This window comes from Cyprinus carpio, chromosome A24, assembly GCF_018340385.1.
Source record: "Cyprinus carpio isolate SPL01 chromosome A24, ASM1834038v1, whole genome shotgun sequence".
NCBI classification, from domain to species: Eukaryota; Metazoa; Chordata; class Actinopteri; order Cypriniformes; family Cyprinidae; genus Cyprinus; species Cyprinus carpio.
In genome coordinates, this window is record NC_056595.1 from 12,851,370 (window position 1) to 12,878,113 (window position 26,744).

At 35.9% G+C, this 26,744-nt stretch overlaps 2 protein-coding genes across 6 annotated transcripts in view; one reads left to right on the top strand and one right to left on the bottom strand.

The window, feature by feature from the left end:
• The window catches only part of LOC109050171 (docking protein 6), a 70,002-nt gene extending 54,096 nt beyond the window's left edge, over positions 1-15,906 (top strand). Inside the window, exon 8 of one of the 3 annotated variants that reach the window (XM_042714230.1) lies at positions 15,215-15,906. In XM_042714230.1, coding sequence (XP_042570164.1) covers positions 15,215-15,363 — 149 coding nt within the window. In that variant the 3' untranslated portion in view covers positions 15,364-15,906. Of the gene's footprint in view, positions 1-2,636; positions 3,519-12,801; positions 15,156-15,214 lie in introns of those variants that run through there. The other 2 variants (XM_042714231.1, XM_042714232.1) reach the window with 2 other exon arrangements.
• A 3,184-nt stretch (positions 15,907-19,090) lies between these two features.
• Positions 19,091-25,574, bottom strand: LOC109062007 (CD226 antigen-like). 3 transcript variants are annotated; one of them, XR_006153450.1, is made up of 7 exons: positions 25,221-25,574; positions 23,063-23,389; positions 22,586-22,903; positions 21,901-21,997; positions 21,286-21,340; positions 19,654-20,160; positions 19,091-19,442 (listed from the first exon to the last, which is right to left on the bottom strand). XR_006153450.1 is itself a non-coding variant. In XM_042714233.1 (6 exons), the coding sequence occupies exons 1-6, from the start codon at positions 25,285-25,287 to the stop codon at positions 20,029-20,031; spliced, it is 996 nt and encodes a 331-aa protein (XP_042570167.1). In that variant the 5' UTR covers positions 25,288-25,574; the 3' UTR covers positions 19,091-20,028. The 3 variants fall into 3 exon arrangements, 2 of the variants coding, with proteins under 2 accessions (XP_042570167.1, XP_042570168.1); XM_042714233.1 differs by having other exon boundaries at positions 19,091-20,160; XM_042714234.1 differs by lacking the exon at positions 19,654-20,160 and having other exon boundaries at positions 25,221-25,504.
• Between the last annotated feature and the right edge of the window lie 1,170 nt (positions 25,575-26,744).

The following is a 26,744-nucleotide window of genomic DNA, read 5'->3' on the forward strand; positions in this document are numbered from 1 at the left end:
TTCACTGAAATGACGAGCTACCAGAGATTTTATGTCCTTTCTCCTAATGGAGCTCATAAGTTCGATAATACGCATTCTGATTGATCTACTAGTTTTTCCCACATACTGTTTATTACACACACAGGTCAACAGATAAATGACATTATTGGATGCACAAGTGGAAATCTGTCTAATACGATACACTCAATCTGTCACGCAACTCTTTTCTCCATATATATTTACAAGCACATTTATGACAGGAAAAAAAGCCTACTTCATTTCCAATACAATCTCTTTTCTTATTACTCACAAAAGTGTCTGATCTTAATCTGAAGATAATCGCTTATGTTCTTCACTTTATAATGCAAGAATAATGGGGGACAGAGAAAGGCGTGCACATACAGGATCGCTGGTTAGAATCTGCCATGTTTTTTAATATCATCCTTAATCTCACGACTATGTTTTGGATATGTTGTAGTACAAATAAGTGAGAATGCATTAGATTTTACTTTATTTCCAATCTGTGCATCAGTTAAAATTTCAAGTTGCACATCTACTTCTCCTGAAGACTCTGGAATCCTCTCCAGTGCATCATCCGACCACTTATTAGGATAACCCCTAAGGGTAAACTGTTTATACATTCCCACAATCTGTTTCTCAAACTCAGAATTCTCCGTGCAAATTCGTTGTAAACTGAGAAATTGTGTATAAGGCAATGACTTTTTCAAATAGGTTGGATGAGAACTAACAGCGTGCAAAATGCTGTTTTTATCAGTAGGCTTGGTATATAGTGTGGTGATCAAGGACCCTGATTTCAAAGAAACACTAGTATCAAGAAAAGATATTGAAACGGTATCCACTACTACATTAAATTTGATTGAATCCACCAGATTATTAAGATGCAAGATAAAATCATCTAGCTTGTTCCTGGAACCCTTAAAAATACAGAATACGTCATCAAAATATCTTTTCCACAACACGATGTTACTTAGAAACTGTAGGAGCCATTTATATTCACTTTTTAGATAGGTTAATTTAGCTATTACTTATTTTAGCCACTTGGGGGTGGCACGCCACTGGGAGTTAGGTATATTTACAGGCGTGGCAATTAGTTAGGGAAAGGTGTGGATGTTGAGGAACACACAGTTCTTACCATAGCCGTGAGCACCCACTCCACCGACAGCACAACAGCACTTTATTAATTAGCACTGGGTGAAGTACCATTTTATGTAAAATACCTTTTCTACCTTTATAATAAACGGGAACACTACCCAAAGAGAGCTAATGCCTGGACTTAGGATCTTTCTGCTATGTGTTGAGAACACCATGCCATCCATGCCGAGGCTTATAGGGTAAGAATACACTTCTGTACTAAGTGGATACACTTCTGAATTGGACAGGAGCGTCCTGATCGTTTGGATATTGAAAGGATTGCCTATCTTATTGGATTGCTTACCTGTCGCGGAGCCTGGAAGTCTTAATTGAAACACCTGTAAGTCCTCACGTTGTTATCCAGTGCAGACCGCAACCACGGAAAGCTGGTGGGTACACTTTCATATATTTCTGCCGATGGAATTGGAAAAAAGGTGGACCCTCCAAATTGAAATGTTCGGAATACTTTGTGCTGTGTTGTACATGCTGTTGGTTGCCTCCGCATAAGTAAAGTTAATTGTGCTGTTTTATTGAGTGATTTGAATTTGACATGCTTAATGCACAATGATGAGTGCAGAGGAAGAAAACTTGCCTGACAAGGCCAAGACCGCTTTTGTGGCTATAGACAAAAACGATATTCCTGATAAGTCTAGTTCCGTTGTTGATGATTTGGGGAAACGCACAAGAAAATTAACAGCCAAGGGATTTACAATGTTGTTTGAAAATTTGCAAAAAAAAATTGGAAATTCCAATTTATGCAAGCTTATAAAATTAAGCAAAGGATCAAAGAGGTTCTTTCTGGGAAAAGGACATCTCAAACTGTGTTTGATGTGAAGAAATGTTTAAGCAAATACACCATGTTGTGCAATGAGGCTTTAGAAACTCAAACTACTTTGCTGAAAATTCCTATGCTAGACCCTGAACACGACAAGCAACAACATTGGCTCGCACAGAAAATAGAGGAAATTAATAAATTTGAGAATGATGTGAAGAATTGGTTGTCCGGTGCTGCTGCAAAAAAGGACGATGAGAATCTTGATGTGCTGTCTATAATAAATTCTGACATAAGGCCTGAAGATAGTATATCCAATGTTTCAAGTAAAGGGTCAAAACCTAAAGATAACTCTTCTGTCCATTCAAAAGCTTCCAGTATTATTTATGTACATAAGGCAAAGGCTGAAAGGGCTGCACTTTTACAGTCTGAGGCTGCTTTGAGAAAATTGCATGACATTGACGCTGAAGAAGCCCTTCAAATGGAAAAGGCAAAGCTGAAAAGGAAAAAGCAACAGCAACAGCTAGAGGTTGAGGCCAAGTCGGCTGCTGCTACAGCTAGATTGTCTATGTTTGAAAATGTGTGTGGTGTTGAAGATGTGGATGAGTATGAAGAGAATAATGGAGAAGATTCCATGAATGCCTATCTTCATGCTCATTTGAAATCACAAACATCAAGTTATTTGAACATAGCTCCTGTCTTGCAGCTTTCTAAAACTGTCTCTTTCCAACAGGACCATTCTCAGCCATTGGCTGTACAGCCTAAAGGAAGGCTGCACATTCCACAAGCCCAGTCTTCAGTAAGGTCTGGTTATCCTTTGTCTTCAGTGTCATATGCCCCATCTTCTGACAGGTCTGAAGTGCAGGGGAACATCCTTGGAACCAGACCCACTAACGCTGCACCAGCAGGACTTCAGCTGTTGATCTCACAAGGGAGTCGGCTTTCAGTCTTTTTAAGGGACTGCTGCAAAGGGACAAGCAACAGCAGTGAAGTCTTGGCCAGTATTCCTTAGCCACGGCACTCCAAGACCACCAGGGGGCTTAATCTGGATCAAATGGCAAGTCCTGTCGAAACAGCTCTTGGTCTTCATTGGTGCATAGATGCAGATGTTTTGACCTTTAGGATAGCCATAGAAGAGCGCCCACATACAAGACGTGGCATATTGTCTGTGGTGTCGTCTATCTATGACCCCTTGGGTTTTCTTGCACCATTTACTTTGCCTGTTAAAAGGATGCTACAAATGATGTGCAGGCTGAACATCGGCTGGGGTGCCAGCATACCTCGTGTCTTCTCCGAGCAGTGGTCCAAATGGCTGGCTAATCTCCATCACATCACTGAGCTCACAGTGGACTGGTGCATCAAGCCAAAAGACTTTGGAACACCTACTCACCTGCAGTTGCATCACTTCTCTGATGCCAGTGAGTATGGCTACGGAACTGCATCATATCTGAGGATGGAGAATGAGAGAAACCACGTTAGTATTGCTTTTATCTTGGGCAAGGCTAGGGTCACTCCTTTAAAGCAAACAACAGTTCCTCGTCCTGAGCTGACTGCTGCTGTCCTGGCCGTCTGGGTGGACAAGTTGCTGAAGAGGGAGTTGCAGCTTGATCTACACCCATCAGTATTCTGGACTGGCCGTCTGGGTGCATATGTTGTGGCCAATAGGGTGGCTGTAATTTAAACAGATGTTGAGACACATTGCACGACTGAGCAGATAAGGCATCCAGGGGTCTAAGTGCTGAAGAATTCCTTGCATGCGAGCAGTGGCTGAAGGGTCCAGAATTTCTCTTGAGGGGGGAAATGGAATGGCCTAAGACCATCATGGAACAACCTTTGATCCCTGTGGATGAACCTGAGGTAAAGAAAGACCCACTGGTGAATTCCTTTGTCTCTCATAGTCCACTGATGAAGGGTCCAGGATTTCTCTTGAGGGGGGAAATGGAATGGCCTAAGACCATCATGGAACAACCTTTGATGCAACAAAAGTGTTTTTTCTAACCTTGTCCCAAAGGAGAAAGGTTCTTGAAGCCTCCGAAATTACTGGCCGTGACAATGGAGGCCAAAGAAATGACACCTTTATGCCGAGGTGCAGAGGGAAAAATTGGCACTCCGTGGACAGTCACTGACAACAGGTGACCTTGAGAGGGCAGAAGGTGCCATCATTTGTTTTTCCCAGCAAGACCGGATTTCTGATGAGATTGCTGTTTTGAAAGACGGAGGATCTGTCAAACGAAACGGCAACCTCTACAAGCTGGACCCAGTGTTGGAGGACGGATTGCTGCGGGAGGGAGGAAGGCTCAGTAAGGCTGCCATGCCTGAAATTGGAAAACATCCTGTCCTTCTTTCCAAAGAGCAACATGTGTCCAAACTCCTCTTGAAGCATATCCATTAACAGTTTGGTTCACGCAGGTAGAAATCACATGCTCTCTTCTCTCACGAAGCAATACTGGATTACTCATGCCAATTCTGCCTGCAGGAAGGTACCCAGAGTGCGTAGTTTGTCGCCGTCTCCAAGGAAAGATGGGGGTATAGAAAATGGCCGACTTACCCTTAGAGAGAATTGTGCCAGATTTACCTGCTTTTACAAATGTGGGTGTCGACTACTTTGGGCCAGTGGAGGTGAAGAAAGGCTGGGCAAAGCGAAGCACTATTGTGTCCTCTTTACCTGCATGGCAAGTAGTGCAGTTCATCTTGAAATTCCTTATGCTTTAGACACTGACTCATGCATAAATGCCATTCACCGTTTCATGTGTCACAGAGGTCAGGTGACACATCTGACATCAGACAATGGCACCAACTTAATAGAAGCTGAGCGGGAGTTAAGGGAAGCCATTGCCGAGTTCAGCATGCCTTACTGCAGAGTGGTCTAGCATGGTCCTTTAACCCTCCAGCCGGGTGTCACCATTTCGTCTTGTGAAAAGGGTCCTCTCTTCCATGCTCAGACTTCAAACACTGAATGATGAAGCTTTTCATACCACTCTTTGCAAAGCCAAAGCCATTCTCAATAGTCGTTCCATCACAAATGCCTCTGATGATGCGAATGACCTCGAAGCACTTACACCCAATCACATTCTGCTCTTAAAGTTAAAGCCACACCTCCCTCCTGGGCTCTTTTGTAAGGATGACCTGTACATGAAGAGAAGATGGAGGCAGATGCAGTTTCTATCTGACCTCTTTTGGAAGCGCTGCGTGAGGGAATACTTACCGCTACTCCAGGACAAACAGAAGTGGATGAGACCAAAAATAAGCTTTTCCATTGGAGACATTGTGGTCATAATGGATCTTGTCGCTCCACGAGGGTCCTGGCTGATGGGAAAAATTACGCAGACGTACCCTGACAAGAAAAGGCTTTGTCCGCTCAGTTCAGCTGAAGACAAAAACGGGTCAGCTGGACCAGCCTGTAACAAAGATCTGCCTTTTGATGGAAGCCCTAGGTGTCATAGATGAGGTCCTGACTAGATGACCTGACCACAGATGTCCTAGGCTCAAGAGAAGAAGATTTCACTTAGATTAGCTCTGCACAAATGGCTCCTTTAGTTTAAATTAGGTAATTTGGGTAATTGTGATTTAAAGTAAATATTCCCAATTATGGGGCCGGGGTGTAGGAGCCATTTATATTCATCTTTTAGGTTAATTTAGCTATTACTTATTTTAGCCACTTGGGGGTGGCACGTCACTGGGAGTTAGGTATATTTACAGATGTGGCATTTAGTTAGGGAAAGGTGTGGATGGTGAGGAACACACGGTTCTTACCATAGCCGTGAGCACCCACTCCACTGACAGCACAACAGCACTTTATTAATTAGCACTGGATGAAGTACCATTTTATGTAAAATACCTTTTCTACCTTTATAATAAACGGGAACACCACCCAAAGAGAGCTAATGCCTGCACTTAGGATCTTTCTGCTATGCGTTGAGAACACCATGCCATCCATGCCGAGGCTTATAGGATAGCCTTCACAGAAACAAATTATTATCCCAAATCTCTCTTCCAAATTGCCCATCTTCTAGACTCTCCTTTTCTGTATAATTTTTTGGTGCATGCAGCCTCGATCATATTTTTTTTTCTGCGTTCGACATGATGTCATCTTTTGCTGAAATCAGAGGCCTTACGGACTTCCTCTTTTGTCATTTTCTTTAGAGACATTAGCTAGTATAGTAATCCATTTTATTAATCATTATAATATTATTAACAGTACATCATTCAGTGATGACATTATGAATTTTATATGTATGATTTTATAAAATTATTTCAGAATCTCTTGGGATTTGATTTTGTTTGTTTGTTTAAAAATATTCTAAACCCTATCAATTAATAAATACTAATAAACAACTTTATTAAATAAAATTAAAAATGACAAATTTGTATTGAATATATATTGGATAGATTATTATATTAAATTTGTGATGTGTTAAAAGCAGGCATGCACAAATACACAATATTATGAAACCTCACATACGTACAGTGGATTTTACTGTTAAGATCAGTTACATCTTAGCATACAGTGGATTATATGGTTTAGATTGGTTTCATGCTTTGGCAGGGGTGTAAAATACTTAAGTAATTTTACTTGTACCCTAAAATCTGTTATTTTTGGGGGGGATTTCTACTTTATTCAAGTACAATTTAAAATGACTACTTGTACTTTTACTTGATTACATTTCTGAAGAAAAAACAATATTTTTTACTCCTTACAATTTAATTTCATCTTGAAAAGTACATTACATTTTTATTTTATCTTAAGCACATTTAACATGGTAAATGGAAGCTCAAATGTGCGTGCTTGATGTGAGAACCAATTATTATCACGCATCAAGCACACACATTTCTACTTCAGTTATGACTTTCATCAGGCAATGTCTGGGTTCAAAAGTTCACCATCAAAACTGAGAAGCATGTTGAGGTAGCAAAGTTGTGTTTTCCCCCTCAAAAAAGTTTATTCATTATCTATCAGTTTTGATAGAGCTGTGTAATACATTGGCTGAATGCACAAGATTGAGTTAAAATAAAATCAGTGATGAGAATTTAAATACTAGTAATATTCTTGTAGAGGTTTCTTTTTTTTATGAAATGTTACAAATCTCGCAAAAAGTTTAATTTAATTAGTCACGCAGATAATTACTTATCAATATTTGCTGAGAAAAAACTCTAAATGCCCCAAATAAACTATAGATAATATTATAACAGTAGGTCCCACCTGTGGGACGCTTGGCGCTCTTTTTTTTGTTGTCCTTTTTCTCTATAAAATCTTTTAGTAATCATCATAAATTATATATCATTTGAAAGCTTAGAAGTCCAAGATTCATCCTGTGAAAACCATTTTGAAATCGGACATTGCGTTACCATGGAAATGGTACTTTAAAATCTTATGGCGGTCTCCTCCCCCTTAGTGGGCAGTGTCAGGTGTCATATTACAAAATGCATTACGGTCTTTTAGAATCAAAACTTGTTATAATCTTGGCAACAAAACATATCATTGGAAAGGTCTGAGTCTCAGGATTCCATATTTGGTGGTTATTTTGAGTATTGAAGTAAAATTGACAGAGAAATCTAGGGAAAAATTCATTAAACAAAATTCTAAGGAGTTTTGGTGGCTCCCAGTGGCTGTTTGTGGTATGACGCCCTAAATAAAATCTCACAGGAACCTCCATTTTTTTCATATCAACTTCAAATTTGGAACATAACTTGTTTAGACACAAGGCTTTAATTTTATACCAATTTTAGAGTAAAAACCTGTTATGTAAAATAGTTATAATAAATAAAATAAAATAAATATAGTGCATTTTATTTACAGTACATTTAAACTTCTATTATTTTTGATACTTACATTTTTTGAAAAAATTCCACTTTTGGCAAAATCTGCTAATTTTCTTCTTTAAAAAGAGACTGACCTTAGCTCTATATTCCAAAGTGTTCATAAAATACAACAATTTAAGTTTGGATAGTGCACTTTAATGCCTATTTTAAAAAATGGGGGGTGACAGTTAAGGGGTTAAAGTTTAATTGTCCTTTTAGACAGTGACCTTGAATAGACAACACACAAAAAAGTGGCCTTTCAAAACATTAATGTTGCATGTTTTAATTCCATGACTCTCCTCATTAATTCGACACATTCTTGTATTCTGTCTGGAATATGTTTCTAGCCTCTGCATCACATCTTGCTCTTCAAAGGGATAGGTCACCCAAAAATTTAAATTCTCTCATCATTTACTTACTCTCATGTCTTCCCAGATGCCTTTCTTTCATCAGATGACCACAAGCAAAGATTTTTAGTCCATATAATGCAAGGGTACAGGGCCACTTCAGAAACCCCACAAAGTGTAATAAGGCAAATAAGTGATTAGTTTAAAATATTAGTATTTGTATTTTTTTCTTACGCGTCTGTAGTTTTGCTTAAGAAGAAACTGATTCATCAACAGGGGTTGTATGAGTTACTGTCATACTCACTTTGTGTAGTTTTTGAAGTATCATTTTTTAGTCGTCCCATGCACTTGCATTATACCAGTGGTTCTCAACCTTTTTTCCCCAACGGGCCGCACTATGGTCCAAGTGCAAGTCTTGCGGGCTGCATGCATATCATTTACATATTACGTTACCAATACAAACCAACCTGATTTATAATATTATAGCCTAAATAGTATGATATCTAATCAACTGCATTCATTGAAATAAATAAATAATTCTACTCCCCATAAATAAAACACCTGATACTGTCGGGAGCTGACCAATTTTGTGAAATTTGGCTCGAAAGGAGTAACAATGCACAATGAAGTTGCGATTGTAAGATGCAGTCTGTAAGACGTGCACGGGAGCATGACTTGACGCACGACATTGCAGAAAATGTGCATTCACAAATGTAACCTATGTTGATCCAAACATGGAAAGCACTTTCGAATTTAATAATATGAGGTTCTCTCCAGAGATGTTTTGCCACATTTTTGCAATTAGGGATGATTGCTGCGTAGTATGGGTGTTTCCATTTGCCTGAACTTCTTCAAGTGAGTTGTGGGGCAAACCGAAAATCCAGCACTCTCCTTCACTACTGATACTGCGACTATACTTGTTTGTATGTGTTAATTTGCTGGCATTTTCCACATTTCTTTTTTCTCCCTTAAAAACAAATTTGTCCATTCTGATGCTCAATTTTACGGAACTAATGGCTGTTGATGACTATTTGAATTGAATTCTTCCAAAGTGCACGCTTGTATGTGTTCGTTAAATGCGGAACGTTATGTGAGTAGGTCTGCTCATGTCTGAAAATAATAGACCTATATGAAAAACAAAATAATTTTACATAAAAACGTTAGGCTATAGCTTATATTTCTTTAGTACATTTTTAAATTAATGTAAAAATTAAAATGAATTGTAAAACTGAAAGTTATTTTTTTAAATTGTGTTCAGCATGGTGGACCGCATTTGAATTCGTGACGGGCTGCGGGTTGAGAACCACTGTTTTTTACGAAGAGTGATGTTTTTTTTTCTTCTTTTTTTCTAAAATTATTTGTTTGTGTTCATCTGATAAATGAAATTCATATATATATATATTATATATATATATATATATATATATATATATATATATATATATATATGAATATATATGTGTGTGTGTATATGGGATGGCATGAGGGTGGAAAGGATGGAGTTTCCTTTTAATCCCATTACCTGTATTTTTTTATTTTGTATTTTGTGTGTTCAACTGTGCTGCATTTAAATTGTTTTTGTTGTTGCACTAGATATATGTGTTTGACCTGTGCCATTGCATTTTGTTTTGTTTTCTCCCTTTAATCAAACTTCTGTATGTCTATCAGAAAAAAAAATACTTTTTTAATACTTGAGTACAATTTAAAGTTGTACTTTTTTTTACTTTTACTCAAGTGTGTTTTTGGCCAGGTACTTGTACTTTTAATTGATTAAAACTTTCACTGAGTATCTGCAGTAAATTTTTTTAGTACTTTTTATACCTCTGAGAGCCACTAAAAGCACATAATGTTATTGATTGTTTTTAAACACAAGCATCCGGCAACCATTACTACTGGTCAGAGGTTTCCATAAATATTTAATTCACATGTGAGGTTGTTTATTTGTTGTAACTAAGTTTAATAGTACAGTGCACACATTGTTAGTGTTGTGTTGGTTGCAACTTAGTGCCCATTTATGCCAAAACTAGACTGAGCTGATGCAACCGGCCCATGATGCAATGGCAGAGATGTCATACTGTAAGTACAGCAGTGAACATTGCATCCTGTTTTTTTTTTTCTTCAGCTACATCTATCTGTCAGTCTGACAGAACAATATATTTGAATGATTGTGCAGGATTACAAATTTTAAAGCATTACAGCAATGAAATTTACACAATAAATACAACAGGTTAAAACATGTACAGTACTCTTACAATACTTTACTGTAGTTTCTGCCTTGTAAGTCAGCCTTATGTAACCGTCTTGCTTTAATGTCAAGGCAATGACAAATCGTCTGTGTCCCACCAGGTTAGATCAGTTTACTACAGCTTCTTGTGCGAGCCTATGTGTGTATGTACACATGTGTGTGTGTGTGTGTGTGACAGCTGCGGTGTGCTTGGTTGTTTATGCTTGTTTACCATCCCAGCAGATAATTCCTTTTTTTTTTTTTTTTTTTGTCCTACCCGACTGAAACCAGGCCACAACTTTGAGCAACAGATCTGTCATATAATGACTTTTTTTTTAAAAAAAAGATTGGCTTGTTTCGAGTGAGGTACGAAAAGCTTGTTTGGCTTCTGTCATTTCATAGGAACTAATGAAGAAGAATGGAGAGGTTGTCACTTGTTTTCTTCTCTGGTCATTGTTAGTTGGAGCCCCTGCGGTGGGAACTGATGGTGTTGGCCAACTGGCTGTTTGCAGTCAAAATTGGGAAATCAAACACAGCGGCACTTCTGTCGATGTTATTAGTTAGAATAAATGTAACACAAAGCCAGTGTTTTAAAATAAATACACATTTTCTGTGCATGTTACTCCTTTAATGACATAAAGTTAAGAGGAGATTGTGTTTTTTCTTCCTTGTTTAGTGTTTGATGTTTATCAAGTTCTTTTTGCCATTGTATACTATTACAGTTTTTATTAAGATTTTTTTTTTTAGATGAGCAATTTCGTTATGTGCTGTTGTCATCTATTTACTTATTCTTTTTTTATTATTTTAATTTAGCTTTTTATTTCAGTTGTAGTAATTTTACTACTTCGACAAACTTATTTCAGGTAGTTGCCAAGGCACCATTTATTATTATTCTTCAAGTTTGTAAGTTTCAGTTTTTCATCTAATATTAATATTTTATTTTAGCTTTATTTCGAATACAGAAAACCTCTTGGGTTACCCATGTAACCATGGTTCCCTGAGAGGGAACGAGAAGCTGCTTCCTCTAGTGGACACTATGGGAAATGCTGCTAGCATTACCATGCGAGAAGCATGTGTGAAAAAATGCCAATACTATCCTATTGTTACCTTTCCACTGCCGACTCCTGGAGGGAGGAGTGGCATGAGGAATGAACTTGCTGAAAACAGCTGATTGCACTTTCGCCTCTGAACTTATCCACAACCGCCTTGATGGAAGTGCTAAAAAGTCCGGTATAGGCGAAAGCAGAGCAGTCCTTTTCTTTCTTCCCGATGACTGCAAGATTTCTGCCATAGCCACTATAGCCACCATTGAGCGAACAATGGCAGCAGCAGTTTGCTTGGTGGCGTGTAGAGCTCTTCCACTGTCCCAGGAGACAAACCTCTGCCCTTATCAAAATCCTTCAGCAAGTCAGCCTGATAGGCTTGTAACACTGCCATGGTGTGCAAGGCTCCACCAGCCTGACCCACTGCCACATACGCTCTACCATTCAAGCACAAGGTGGTCTGAAGTGCTATGGATAGCAAGGCAGGAGTCTTCAAAGAGGATGACTCATCCTGTAAGAGAGAGCTCACAAACGTCTCTTCAACAGGGGGCATCCTTGTGTATCCACACTTGGTATCCACCAAACACATGTGCTCCTCAACTAGGCACATAACGCACAAGTCATGCATGTCCTCGGATGTCAAAAACCTCTGACATGGAGGCACGCACTTCTTGAAACGCTCGCCTGGTTCAACAGACATACTACACACACTGCTTGCAAACATACAGCTCCCGAAGACAACAAAAGTACATACATATTCAGCAGGTGCCCTTTTATACTTCCGAGCACCCGCCTTTGACATCATGGGCCACGTGGACCAATAGGATTGGCATTTTTTTCACACGTGCTTCAAACACTTATCATGCTAGCAGCATTCCCCATAGTGTCCACTAGAGGACGCAGCGCGAGTTCCCTAGAAGGGGAACATTTTTTAGTTTTAGATATTAACATACCCAAGGTGGTCATGCGGCCATTACGTAAAACAGGGTAATATAATATCTAACATATTATAATTATAAAAAATATATATATTTTTTTACTATTCAATAATGTTATATTTATAATATATATGTATAAATACCTATAATTATTTATATAATATCTAATTATAATGTTCTTTTGTCAATTATATATAATGATTATTTATAATTATATAATGCATTATATAGAATTTTCTGAAGCTCAAAAAATGTTCTATTGCTGTATATGTCTGTTGAAATTAACAATGGATTTATAATGTATACTACAGTGACGTCGTTTGATTTTTTCATTATGGTTTGACTCAGTGTTTGATAAAGAAACAGTTTCCTGGTTGCTCAGGTACACTGTATTGCCTGTGTTATAAGAAAGTGATACAGCTTGTAGGCTCCAGACACTGCAAATATTGTGAGAGTGTCCGTGTGTGTGTGTGTGTGTGTGTGTGTGTGTGTGTTATCATCCAAGTGCTGTTTATCTGGCCGTTGCTTCATTTCCTTCATCCTGTAGAGCTCACTGCCAGCTCAGATCATCTGTGGCACGGTAGCCTGACTGCAATTTCCTAAGGTGATGGAAACACACGTGGATGGTGCCTGTTGGCAGGTCGCTGGGGCCACAGAGGCATAACATGTTTACCAAGCATGCAGGACAAATGGCGCTCCGACTGCCCTTGGGTTCATACAGGCTCCCTCAAATCCGCTTACATCAAAAGTGTGACATCTGGATGAGAGGACACTTTCTGTGCCGCCTGAATCATGTACCAGAGCAGTTCTGCCACATTCAACCCTCCTCCAACACACCTGCCTGGAATTTTCAGGAAAACACAATGGTGATCGGACATTCGGGATGAGGAGGGTTGGAAATAAACTCCATTTGATCTTCACCTAGTTCACACAATTACAGATACAGACACTTTAGGCTCAAGTCATATTGGTGATTTTTTAATGATTGCTAAGCAAAGCATTATGTGTGGACAAGTAAGGTCAAGGTCTCCAAAATTAAATATACATAAAATCAATACCTGAATCACTCAGATATCTGCATTGAAACATAAATAAACATATCCACTAAATATCATCTTATCTACTTTACAAACTCTTAGTAGTCAGTACTGCATTACAGTAAGTTATATACACAAACCAATGTTCTAGTACAAATAGTAAAGCAAATGTTTCTCCATACCTGTACAAACGAAATGTATGCCACTCTCATACATCTTTTTTTGCACTATGAATTTGCACAAAGCATAGTGTGATTGACTGCTTATATTAAACACTGAATATATATATATACAGTACTGTATAGTGGTTGGAAAGTACTGCAGATACTTCAGCAGTAAATATTGGGACACAGTACATTGTCACAAAATTGACACTTACAGACCCCATTTGCTTCTGAATTTACTGCAATTCTTATTTTTAGACTGTAAAGTTGTGATGAAACGTAAGTAGTGGCAGATCTTTTCTTCCATATTAACGTATATATGTTTGATGAGTTGTTGGAGTCAACTGTAAAAAAATAAATAAATAAAATAATGAATAAAATGAAAATGACAAGGCTTTGATCATAAAACAAAGCATTTAAATATCATTGTAAGACATTATTGGGAGATATAGAGATACAGAGTGAAAACTGATATTTATATGCAAGTAGTCTGCTATACTGTTATATCTCATTGATTTAAATACAAGCTATCAGTACATGTATATCATCTAACCTTTTTGGCCATATAAATATAAACATATTATTGCTCAGTTTCGACCTCTGAATAAAATGTAGTGCAATTCTGTATAATTTTTTTTTCTTGCGTGTGAGCTCTATAAGCCATGAAAGCCTCATATATAGAACATGATACTCCAGGAAAATTAAATAATGTAGACTCTAATAAATAAAAATACATAAAGGTTCAAAAAAAAATTTCATTAAAAAAATAATAAAAATAAACAAAAACAGACTAATTTTTATGTCAGGCTTTACATGATTGATTGGAGTAATCTAGCATAAGTCTGTCGTTTCACTGTAAGTTTGACGTTTTGATTGAACATTATGAGGTTAAAAAATAAATAAATATAAAATGTATCCATGGATGAATTGTTCACAATAATATCTATAACATTCATTTACAAAATAGATGAAATGAGACTGGTCAATTGAAAAAGAGCGGTCTCATTTTATTTCATTATTATTATTTTATTTCATTATTACTATTATTTATTTTTTGCAGGACATTGTGTATCTGAAAAGCACAAATACACTGGAAATAGTATGCAGTTTTAGCATACTATTCTCAAAAAAAAAAAAAAAAAAAAAAAAAAAAACTATGATTTGGGACGCACTGATTATTATTTAGGACGGATAGTATGCGAATTGGGGACAGAGAGCTGGCAGGACTTGGCCCTCTTGTTTTGCTCAAAAATGCATTGGTTTTCCCACCCACCTGTAACAAGTACAATCTTCAATGCAATACCTGTACGTTTCTCAGAAGCGGCTCACTTGGATTGTAAATCAGGTCTGTGTCATTGGTCGTGATCTTGTGTTTATTTGAGTCAGTGCTCTATACATGCTAGGATTGTTAAGAAACACTTGGAGAACAGGTATCCTCGTCTCACCCTTGATATTCTACTCCTCCTCATCCATAATTGATCACACAGTCACCTCTAGAAAATCGAGTTAAGCCATCTTCCTCTCCTGCGAGCGTGCCAAACACTGATAGGTGGAGAGCTGCCAAGATCTTTTTTCCCGTCTTGTTTGAGGAACACTGCGATATTAATGCACAAAGGCGATCAATGCTGCATTCAAAAGCACAAGTTAATCAATGCACAGAAATGTGTTTTGCCGTACAGTTCTTATTATCTTTACTCGAAAGCCGTCTGGAATCAGTGCCTTGTCGATAACATGCATTATGATCTCTTTTGCTCTTTGGGTACGAGCTTGACTATGACACTCATTCCACGAGCGCAGACGTTTCAAAGCTTCCTTTCCGAGCAGACGGAGGAGGAACGGAACCAGGAGCAAGCAACAGCGGCCTCTAGCGGCTGCGATAGGGACTGCAGCACCTCGCCGCTCCGTTGACGTGCACTGTCACGGCTTGATGAAAGCCACGACTCACGGACATTCCAAAGCTTTAGGAAGCTTTTAGACACATGTACAGTATGAAATCGCTCTCTCTATATATGTATGACTTAATAATTATTTGTAGAACAGTGTGTATACTGAGAACTCTAGAGGCCTCTTTTTGTACGTTGAAGAAAAAAAAAAAATGCCAAAAAGTTGTACCATAATCTTTATTTTCCTTGTGTAGTTTACGACAAATGGACCTTCTGCGGTTATTTTTCAGAATTACTGTAAATATAAATGCGCTGTAGCGCTTACACAAGTTTTTTCTTGCAGTGTCTGTCGTCGTAATGGACACCTTACTTAGATTCTGTCAAACAGTAGGCCTATCTGTTTGTGTTTTAGCACCCTGCACTTTTAAATAGACCAATTTCAGTGTTTGCAAACAGTGAGGACGTTTTTCTTGTGGGCGGAGCCTATCTGGTGGCAGAAAATGACAGTTTTAATGTAGCAGTCTATTCAAGCCATGGAATAAAAGAATACAAAATGTAATTTCGAGTTTATATTTCAGAATTCTGACTTTTTTCTTGCAATTCCGAGATTATATCTCACAATTCTGGTTAGAAAATCAACTAGTCATTCTTTCTTTTTAGTTTATAATCCCACACTTCTGCCTTTTTTTCTCCTCAGAATTGACAAACTCACAATTGTTGAGTTGCATCAAGTTATAAAGTCCGAACAAGGAGATATAAACTTGCATTTGCAAGAAAAAAAACACAATAGAAGACAAACCGAACACAAAAAAAAAAAAAAAAAAAAAAGTCAGAATTGTGAGATAAAATAGTTAAATGTTATGTAAAATGTTATAGGTTTAAGTAGTATTTCATGCATGTATTTAAACTGTAGGGCTAATACAATATGTCCCCTATATGAATATTATATAGACCTATTATTCAAATCTAATTTATGCTTTAAAAGTAGGGTAATCATAGCAGGTTTTATCCATAGTCTGTCCATTTAAACATCTGCGTTCAGCTTCAAATAACGTCTTTGATGACAGTATTATATAAAATTATTTGCATTCCAGTTCTGAAATCCAAATGCACAACAATCATTTTTTTCTCTTATTCCATGGATTTTGCCCGTTTCCCTCCACTTGTTCCCAGTGTTTTTCTGCCACCACAATACGCAAGTGACATAACTGTGACGTCTACTCTAAATTGGTCTATTAGAGCTTGTTTTGCACTTTTATCATTTGCTTTGGGGTCATTATATGCAGCCATGTTGTCTGTAGATGTCTGCAGTGTGGTGTTTTGGGGGAAATGGAAAAAAAAAAATATGATAAAATATATAATTTGAAAGAGATAGTTCACCCAAAAAATGGGATATTCTGTTATCTTTTACTCACTTTCCAGACTTGTGAATCTTTTTTTTTTGTTGTTGTTGTTGTTGTTTTTTGGAACACAAATATTTTGAAGACTGTGCTGGTTGCTCTTTTCCATTAAATCTGAAAAAAATTCAAAATGACTCAAAAGCACTATATAATAAAAGTGTCCACAAGACTTGATTCTGAATATTCTGAAGCCATACTGTTGCGTGATGAACAGAGCCAAAGTTGTTATTTCTTAATTATGAAAGAATAACCATTTTTTGAGTCAGATCTTCTCAATGAATCTGTTGATCTAGTTCACAGAAGCAGCCGAATGATTCATTCACTAATCTGGAGTCAGTTATCTGGTCACAGTGGTTAAGAAGTCATTCAGTTATACAGGTTTGGTATGACGTGAGGGTGAAAATTTTTAATTTACATTTTTGGACGAACTATTTCATTTAACCATTTCCCCCAAAACCTAATTTTATATTAAATTAATTTCTGAAATGTGTCTACACACTGAATGGGAGGTTCGGTTAATCTGAACCTTCTCACACTGCAGAAGAAGTGCCTTCAGACTCTGCTAGACTGAGAATCTGGCTAGAACACTGATTAAATGAACATCCCGCTAGCCATCCAACATGTTTATAACTGAATTACGTTTATACGTTGACACAGCATTTGTCCGAAAGCAGAAAATGTCTATTCTCTCCCTGCAAAGGAAAATGCTTTTCCAATAACTCTGCTGAATGACTTTAAAGGTTTCAAAGGTTGAAACGATCTTGTATAGATAGCTGATGATAGAAGTGTGCACAGAAACAATAGTGCATTCAGTGCGACAATCAATTCAGATTTACTCAACCGTAAAATACCTTTAAATGACTGTTGATGTTTTGTCTAATTGTGCTAGAAAAACCTGTTTCAACCAGAATAATAACACAAATGATCATGTCATATCTCATGTTGTGGAACTAAAGGTTTGAGAAGCACATGAAGAATCCCCCCCACATGTAATTATTTACTCAGAAATCGTTCTAGTCAGCATTTAGTAGAACTTGAATGTGAATTAACCTCTGTTTTATTACAATGTGCATTGTTTTTCATTTAAAAATGTCTTTAAAAAGTGAACGCCCTTTTCTAAGGGGATTTCTAACGGATATTTGGTCAAACACTGTGGTCAAACACTTTAAATCTATGATATTTCAAACCTTGCCGGCTATGAACATAACTTGGAAATTTCCTTTGGGTTTCTTTTTTCAGGAATCATTTCTTGTATAATGTCTTTCTGGTTGTGTTGAAGCATTTACATCAGTTTGTAATTGTATGTTGTATGTTTTTTTTACCCATGTTTTATTTTAAGGCATTAAGTATTTTGTCCTTTGTGGATATGTCAATGTTTACTGAGTAAAATAAACTGAATGGCTTTTACAGAATCCCCTGAATACTGTATATGCTTCTGCAATAAAGAAATAATTCACCAAAAAATTAATGTATATGATGGCCTATATAATGTATGTATAAAACAAGCAGTTAGTGGATCAAAAACTACAGTAATATTGAGAAACATTATTACAAGTAATGAACTGTTTAAAAAATATATATATATTTCTGTGATGGCAAAGCTGAATTTTCAGCATCATTACTCCAGTTCTTCAGTGTCACATGATCCTTCAGAAATCATTTTAAAATGCTGATTTGGTGAAACATATGAGGGAACAACAGTATGAAAAAAAATCTTATCGATGTTGAAAACAGTGCTGCTTAATATTACTGAGGAAAATGAAAATTTGTAGGCCTATACTTTCAGGATGAATATAAAGTTCAAAAGAACAGCATTTATTTGAAATAGAAAGCAACGTAACATCATAAATGTAACATTAATAGTTATAATTTATAGGCTAGTAAATACAATATTTTAATCAATCTAATAGGTGATTTATGTTGATTTAGTGCCTAAAGCTTCAATATGTAACTTTTCTGGTTAAAAATGAACAAGACATCAGTGTTCAAAACGTTCCTCTTACTTCAATTCGCAAAGGTAAGCTTATAATATTGATTTATAATTTGAGGTGTAGGATCTTATTTGTCTGTATGTGGATACGTCTCGTCTGTAAACAGAAGAAAAAGAAGACCTGGTTACTTTAAGGCATGTGTGGAGCGTTTGTAGCGTGTTCTCAGAACAGTTGCTTAGGATTACTTCAAGGCATGTGTGGAGCGTTTGTAGCGTGTTCTCAGAATAGTTGCTGCAATCATCGTTGTCATTTGGGGATTCATATGTTGTCAATACTAAGCAACCTCATATATATATATATATATATCCCTTAAGAGTTGTTCATGTTACTTAAATAGTGTATAAAAAAGAAAAGCAAAAAGTCAATATTAAATGTTAATTTCTTTATATGAGTCTTAAAGAACATTACACAATATCTCCAACGACATCATACAGGCATAATACAGTATCATGAGACCAAATCTCTTTTAGAGTACCAAGCATAATTTTTGATTTGTAGATGCATCGAAATGTGATTCATTTTATTCCTGTACATGTTAAGTGCGCTGTGCTCAAACATCACATCTGAACTTTTGAATGATCTTAATCATTTAAAATCATTATATCTCACAAAGCAAATCATATTCCGCCTGTAAGCTGAGCATTGTCAGTTCACCTATGAACAATGGAGCCTTCGTATCCCGGTTTTCATTCGCTAGGGTGGTATTTCCATTTCTGCGAAGAGAAAGCATTCGGACTCAAATTGAGACATGAGACAAGGATGTGATTTTGAGAAGATCCATCCACTCAAAAGCTCTCTGAGGTCCAATCATTTGTTAATTAGAGTCACTCAAATTAAAGTGTTGCTTCGGTGTCTGCTCAGAGTGACTGTGCTTGGCTTATATCTGGCTTTGATACAGTCCAGAAAGCTTCTTAAGAAGATTACCTGTCAAACTGACTTCACAGAGGAGCAAAGAGGACAGTTTTCCCAATGTGGTCACGAGCAGCCAACATCCAGCACCATTACGCAATGAAATACCATGTAATGTGGGTTCTGGGCCAGGCTTGAAAGGTTAATGTAATGATGAAGATGACGATGATGATGGTGGTAGTGGTTCATCAGATGACAAATTATATGCATGGGTTCATTAATCATCTACATTATTAGGAATTTCCCCTCTGATCCATCCATTAGTATTCAGGTGCAAATGCATTTCTTGGCACTGGTGTTTGGTTTGTGTTTTATGATTTCTGCTGTTCGGCTACAGCTAGTTTTTCAACTTTCAGTTTTTCAGTTTTTACTCTGTAGAATGGTAGTATCTCATCTCCTTTGTTTGTGTTTTTCATGAGCTCTCACTATCTGAAAGTTAACATATATATCTTTATCTCTTGCCCCACTTCTGGTCCCCTTTTTCATCCTGTCATAGACACAGCCATTGTCATATGGGTTACGCTGCCACAGAAAGAAAACATTCAGTGTGAGTTATGAATGAAAGAAGCATTAGACCTACTGCCCTGCATTGGTGTTAGTGTTATTTTATTTTTGTTAGTTGTTGTTATTAAGAAAAGTTAAGTTTTGGGCCTGCTAGGACCCCGAACCACTGTTCAATACAATATTATAAACATTATAATAGAAAATGAAAAGTGCAGAATTTCTCTAAACTATACTATGTAAAGTAAAAATGAATTTGGGAGAGATTGGAAATGGATATGAATATAATAAGTGGTATATTTGCCTTGCATTTTGTAGACATTGTTATTAATGAGGCATCATGTGTTAATCCCAACAATGAAATATGTAAATATGTTTATATATAATATACAGCAGGGGGAATTTCATGAAATATGTCCAGGTTATACTCAGTGTTGTTATTATTAACTAAAACAAAAACTTGATTCTAAAACAAATATAAATAAATAAAATATTAATGTTAGAAGACTTTGTAAATGTTGCAGTCACAACAAATTTGAATTAAAATAAGTTCAAGTTAAAGTGCTTAAATTACTACAACTGAGATTACCATAAATTAAATGTAAACATCATTATATTTCTGTTATGATGACACACACACACACACACACACGCACACGCACACACACACACACACACACACACACACACACACACACATATATAATCTTACATTAAAATATATAATGTTATTATATGATTTTACACATATAAATTATTACTATATATTAAAATATTTAACAAATTATACATATAAAATAAAAATTATAAAAAAATTATGAGAATGTGATGATACTGTTAATATATTAATGTTAACATAAAAATGTACAATTGTTTTAAATTGTATAATTCCAGTTATTAAATATTTTTATTTCATGGTAGTATTAGTTGATTTTAATAAACAAATAAAATTTCAGTATGGAACAGATCAGTGCATTATAATATAAAAATAGTCACACTATACAATAACCACACTATACAATTTTGACAGAGTACTGAAGTAATCATTTTTGAACACCTGATTTTGTAGTGAAATATGGATGATGAGATTCACACAGCAACAATACATGCTCAGCTGTGTGGAGCAAAACTAACTGACATATTTACCTGTCTTTTAGCTGGATGCAGTTTGATTCTGTACTCCTCTCTCTTCCTTTTCATCCTGTGAAAACCAATTTAGAAATTGAGTGATGGTTTTCTCTAGATGACAGACATTAAAGGCCACTTAATCATTTTATTAAGGATACAGGAAAGCAAACACTGCAGTATAGAGATAACCTCGCTTCACTGCAAAATAACAAACTGCACACTCAGTATAAAACTTAGTACGGCTGGCAGCAAGTGTGTTGGACATATGGCGAAAGCAAGGAGGGGATGGGATTTCACAGCCAATTATCTTAGAGACCCCTTAACAGACAAACCAGATGCTTATAGCTTCATACCTAATGAAAGCTATGGGAAATGCATTGTCCAAATTCAGTCACAACATGCGCAGAACACAAGACTATTATACCAGCAGTGAATCTGTTTGTACTGTCTTTAGGTATGTTAGCCCTCATATTTATAATTTATAAATTAGGGATTTTGTGTTTTTTGTTTTTTATTTTTTTTTTGTGCTTGGGCAAAAAGAGATAGTTATTCTTGTTCAAGTACTCAAGGTGGTTTGAACTTCTAGTGTAAAAACTGCTGAGCATTTATGAATAATACATTGATATGACACACCTGTTCAGCCACGTCAGCAATAAAATCATCAGAAGAGCGACACCAACCAGCCCTCCTCCAATATACACATACAGCATGTGATGAAGACTCCTAAAATCTGAAATGAAGGATAACCACATGCATTAAACTTTTAAGCATTAAGCTTTTAAATATTAATTCATTAAAAAAAAAAAAATGATAAAACATTTATGAACTGAGCTGCGGCAGGACAGTGTTGTGACTTATGTGTAGTAATTCTCAAAATAAAACAATGGAGTATGACAAAAGTAATAGTTGGTGGCAAAATATTCATAAACTCATGGTTTAAGTTCTTCAAAAATGGCTTTAATTCTCGAATTCTATTCAGAATCAGAATTAAGAACCTTGAATGCAAATTGACATAGGATGTGTTATTTTAGATTTTCTTTTTCTCAAAATCATTTTATTTCTTGTTTTTCTATGCTTCATATATAAATCTTGTATGTTAGCCTGAGCAACAAAAATGATGCCATGCATGGAAGCATACCACCTTTTCTTATTTATCTCTTTGTTTTAACATTTTTTGTTTAAATTTTGCATTGAAATGTAGAGAATATAAATTAATTGGTTTTAAAGTAATTTTAACCCAAGTTTTTTTTTTTTTTTTTATAAAATAGTTTATATAATTTATTTTTTTTTTTTAAGGTTATTTTAGGCCTTGTTTTATCTTGAGCAGGGAGAGTGGTCAGCAGGATTGTGGTGGACTGAACACCGGCGTCTGTGTTGTTGGTGAGGTGTAGACTGACCTCCATAGCATCACTGCAGTTCAGTCGTCCTCTACTGTTGAACTCGCTCAGCTCCACGTCATCTTCTAGCATCCGACACGTTGCTATAATATTACTAATGCCCACCTCGGCATCCAGTTTCTCAATGCTTACTTGGTAAACCTCACCGTTATGGACATGGTTACATCTAATGGTCAGGTTGTCATTCTCTGTGACCACCAGCTTAGTGTCTGGTTGAATAGAGAAGGGGGAGGTGATTACTAGAAAAAAAAAAAAAGAAAAGTAGGAGTCATGTTATAAAAGATCTTTAACACTGGAAATTGTTAACCTACTGTAGTTAGCTATTCTCACTCTAGGGTTAAACCTGTTGGATTACCATGTCTGTAAAAAGGCGCAATATAAATATTTTCTTATTTCACCTGCTCTTTCGACAAATGTGTCTTTGGTCCATGAACCCTGAGGATAAGTCTGCAGAGAGCAATGATACTGGCCGATGTCACCCTCAGTGACATTCATTATGGAAATGCTGCCGTCCATCTCGGTGGTTTTCAGAAACTCCACTCTGCCTTCATATGATGACTCAAAGCTGGTACCATACTGAGGATGATAAACAGCTACAGGTTTTGAAAGAGACTTTTTAGTCCAAGAGACCATAATGAGCTGGCCAGTCCACGGACACAGGCAGTCCAATATCATTCCGTCCTTCAGTGTGACTTTTGATTCTGGGGCTTTCATCTGAACAGAGTCTAGAAGACATTATGAAAGTGTGGGAAATCAGACAGAGATAAAAATGGACACAAAAGTATTCAAAATCATCTAAAGGTACATCATTTCAAGTGAACAGATACAGGCAGAGAACATTAGGGCTCACACACACCTTCTGACCAATAAAAATGTTTTTTTTTTTTTTTTTTTTTTTTTGGGCATTTGCAATTACTGGATTTTAAAAGGTAATAGTTTAACTAAAAAAAAAAAAAAAAAAAAAAAAAAAACCCTTACTGTTCAAAAGTTTGAGGTCTGTAATTTCTTTTTAAATGTTTTTGAAATAAGTATATTATGATAACTGAGTATGAATTTATTTTAAAAAGAGTAGAGTTAAGTTTTAATATTGTGAAATATTAGAACACCCTAAAGTCCTATTTTAATATATAATGTATTCCTATTATGGCAAATCTGACTTTTCAGCATCCATTATGTCATCAATTTTTTCTGTGGAAACTTTTATGCTTTTTTTTAGGATTATTTGATGAATGTTCAAAGCTATAATAGATCAAATAGAAATACTTATGCACCCCTATTAAATATATTTTCAGGAAGTATATATTGTACCCAATAAAGACGTATGTGCCAAAATACTAGGCTGGGTAAATACTAATACTAGGCTGGGTAGTATGGCCTTGGGTAGAAGCGGCAGTGCAAACTGATCATCTTTGCTTTAATAGCGTTACAGCACGAAATAAACATGAATGAACATCTGAAGTTATGTTAAAAGAAAGAGTACAACAGTAAAATCTGTATCCTGTCTCATGTAATCGCTCAATCAGTGTTTCAACCACGGAAAGACGACAATAGCTTGTAAACAATATGTCACATATCACATTTACCACAGAAAAAAACATTTGGTGAACGCTTTACTCATGAACTCTTTAGTCAGATAGAAAAATGAACTCTAGAGAGGAGCATTTTGCTAAAAATGCACCATATAACACATTCTTTATCTTATCACCATAAAACACATTCATCTTATCTATTTTTTTTAACTGTTATTTAATATTTAATTTATGTTTGAATAAATTCAGGTTTTTGTGACAACCAACATTTAAATGTTTATATTTAAAAAAATGAATTGGAGTAGAAATATAATTATGTAATTTAAAGTTAGTACTTTAACTTTTAATGTTATAAAACTTTGAGTATATTTTAAGTGTTTGTATATAAATCAGCAAATTTCAGCCTTCCATATTATTGGCTCTCAGGTATATTTTGCAACATTAGTTGTTTTTTTTTTTCCTTGAGAAAATCTGTCATGCCCTGTACCTGATATATATCCAAAATAATCGATATTGAATCAAATTGTGAAATTTGTGTCAAAACCCAGTCCTACAAAATACATTTGCTGGTGTGGCTTCTGTCACCAAGCACCTTATTTATTGAAATTGCAGCAGAAGAACCTTATAAAGCTAAACATTAATGGTTAGTAAACCATATTTTGTACTCTTATAGAACTAAACTAACAAAAAATATGCAATCAACAGCCCCAAGTACAAACCAGTTACTTTCAATGTAACCACATATTCTCCTTTCCTTTCCTAAAATGATTATAACAAATCTATATCAGTTATTATTACTTTTTCTTCTTTAAACATCTATAGACATCATAAACATTTATATATTCACTCTATCAGCATTGAAAGTCAATTCAGTTCATTTGTGAACAGGAACACTGTTTATCATGCTAGAGAACAGCCATTCACTCTCACGTCCTTCGATATATACATAAATTACCAATAAAGAACAATGTGCTATAGTTCAAATGTTTTTATAAGCAAAAGTTTCTACCTTTGCTACAAACATTACCTTTCAGAAAACAGAGCTGCATCATGAGTACCAACAAGTACCAGTAATCCTTTTGTACTGCCACCATCTTGCTTCTCTGAGACAAAATGAATACAGCATTGACGAGGACTGAGGCGACCACAGCACTTTGTGTTCAGCTGCAAGACTCTTCAGGCACATCCTCAACCAGCAGATAAACTCTATTAGAGAGGAGGTGTTAAGTTCACCTAACTAGAAAGGACCGAATTCTAGCCCACACATATTGTTTTTTTTTTTGTTCAACTGAAACTGAGAGAGCAGAATTAAAACCAAACTCTGAATTCCCCTATGATAAAATAAAACATACAAAGGAAAGGAAAAATCATGACCTTATTTAATTCATCCATAAAGTGATAGTACACCCAAAAATACAGTGTGTTCTACAGTGCATGTGATCATTTTCGACAGTTTGAGAATGGAGAGACATCTACTGTAAAACCAGTTCATTTATTGATTTGCTACAAAACAAAAATATACAAAAACTCAGAACTAAATATTCCATATTATACCAAAACATAAATAAACATTCACATTATTAGGTGATCAGAGTGGCACTTAGGAGCTGAAGATCTGTGTGAGATTTCTCAAGCACTTCAGAAGATAGACGTTCAGGGGTTTGTCACTTGTCTGCTCTTCATCTATATGAACAAACAAACAAACAAACAGACAATTACCTCGAATTCTCAGGAAAGATCCATTACTAATGCATCTACTGCTGTAGTACCATCAGAGAGTAGAAATGAGAGGCTCTATAGTGATCAAACTGAATATATTTCCACCTTTCCTGCAGACGTGTATGCCTCTTCAACTTTCAGTCTGATGGAAAGACACTTCAAAGTGGCCTTTGCCTTTGTAAGAGGAGATATGCAGAATGGGAAGATAAAGGGTGAGATGGATCACATGTGAGATGACAGACTCGCATGTAATTTGTGTTTATAAAAATGATCATGAATAGCGTCTTATGTCGCTGACAAAGAACTATTGCCTGATTGTAGTAGTAACTCTTTGCAAAAACAAGATGCCATTGAATAAATGACGTTACCTACTCATTGTTGTGCAACAGAGCCTAAAGCGCAGAAGCTCCTATGGTACGTATTTCTGATGAGCTATTGCCCAAACAAGAGACGAGCAGCTCAACAGCGGTATCTGATATATTTATATAGCATTTAATATTTATTTAAAACATGTTTATGTATTTATGTAACACTCTGTAAAACACACATACACATACATACATTGTGTATATATATATATATATATATATATATATATATATATATATATATATACATATATATATATATATATATATATATATACACACACACAAACGCACGCACACACACACACACACACACATCTCTTCATTTTCATTATGTATAATTTTAGATATAAAATCATTAATATAGCAATTATAAGTAATAAAAATGACATTTATTGGTAGTGTGTATTTGCTGTAAGACAAACATCTTATTTCCTTCACTTTGTAGAAAAAGGAATTGAGTG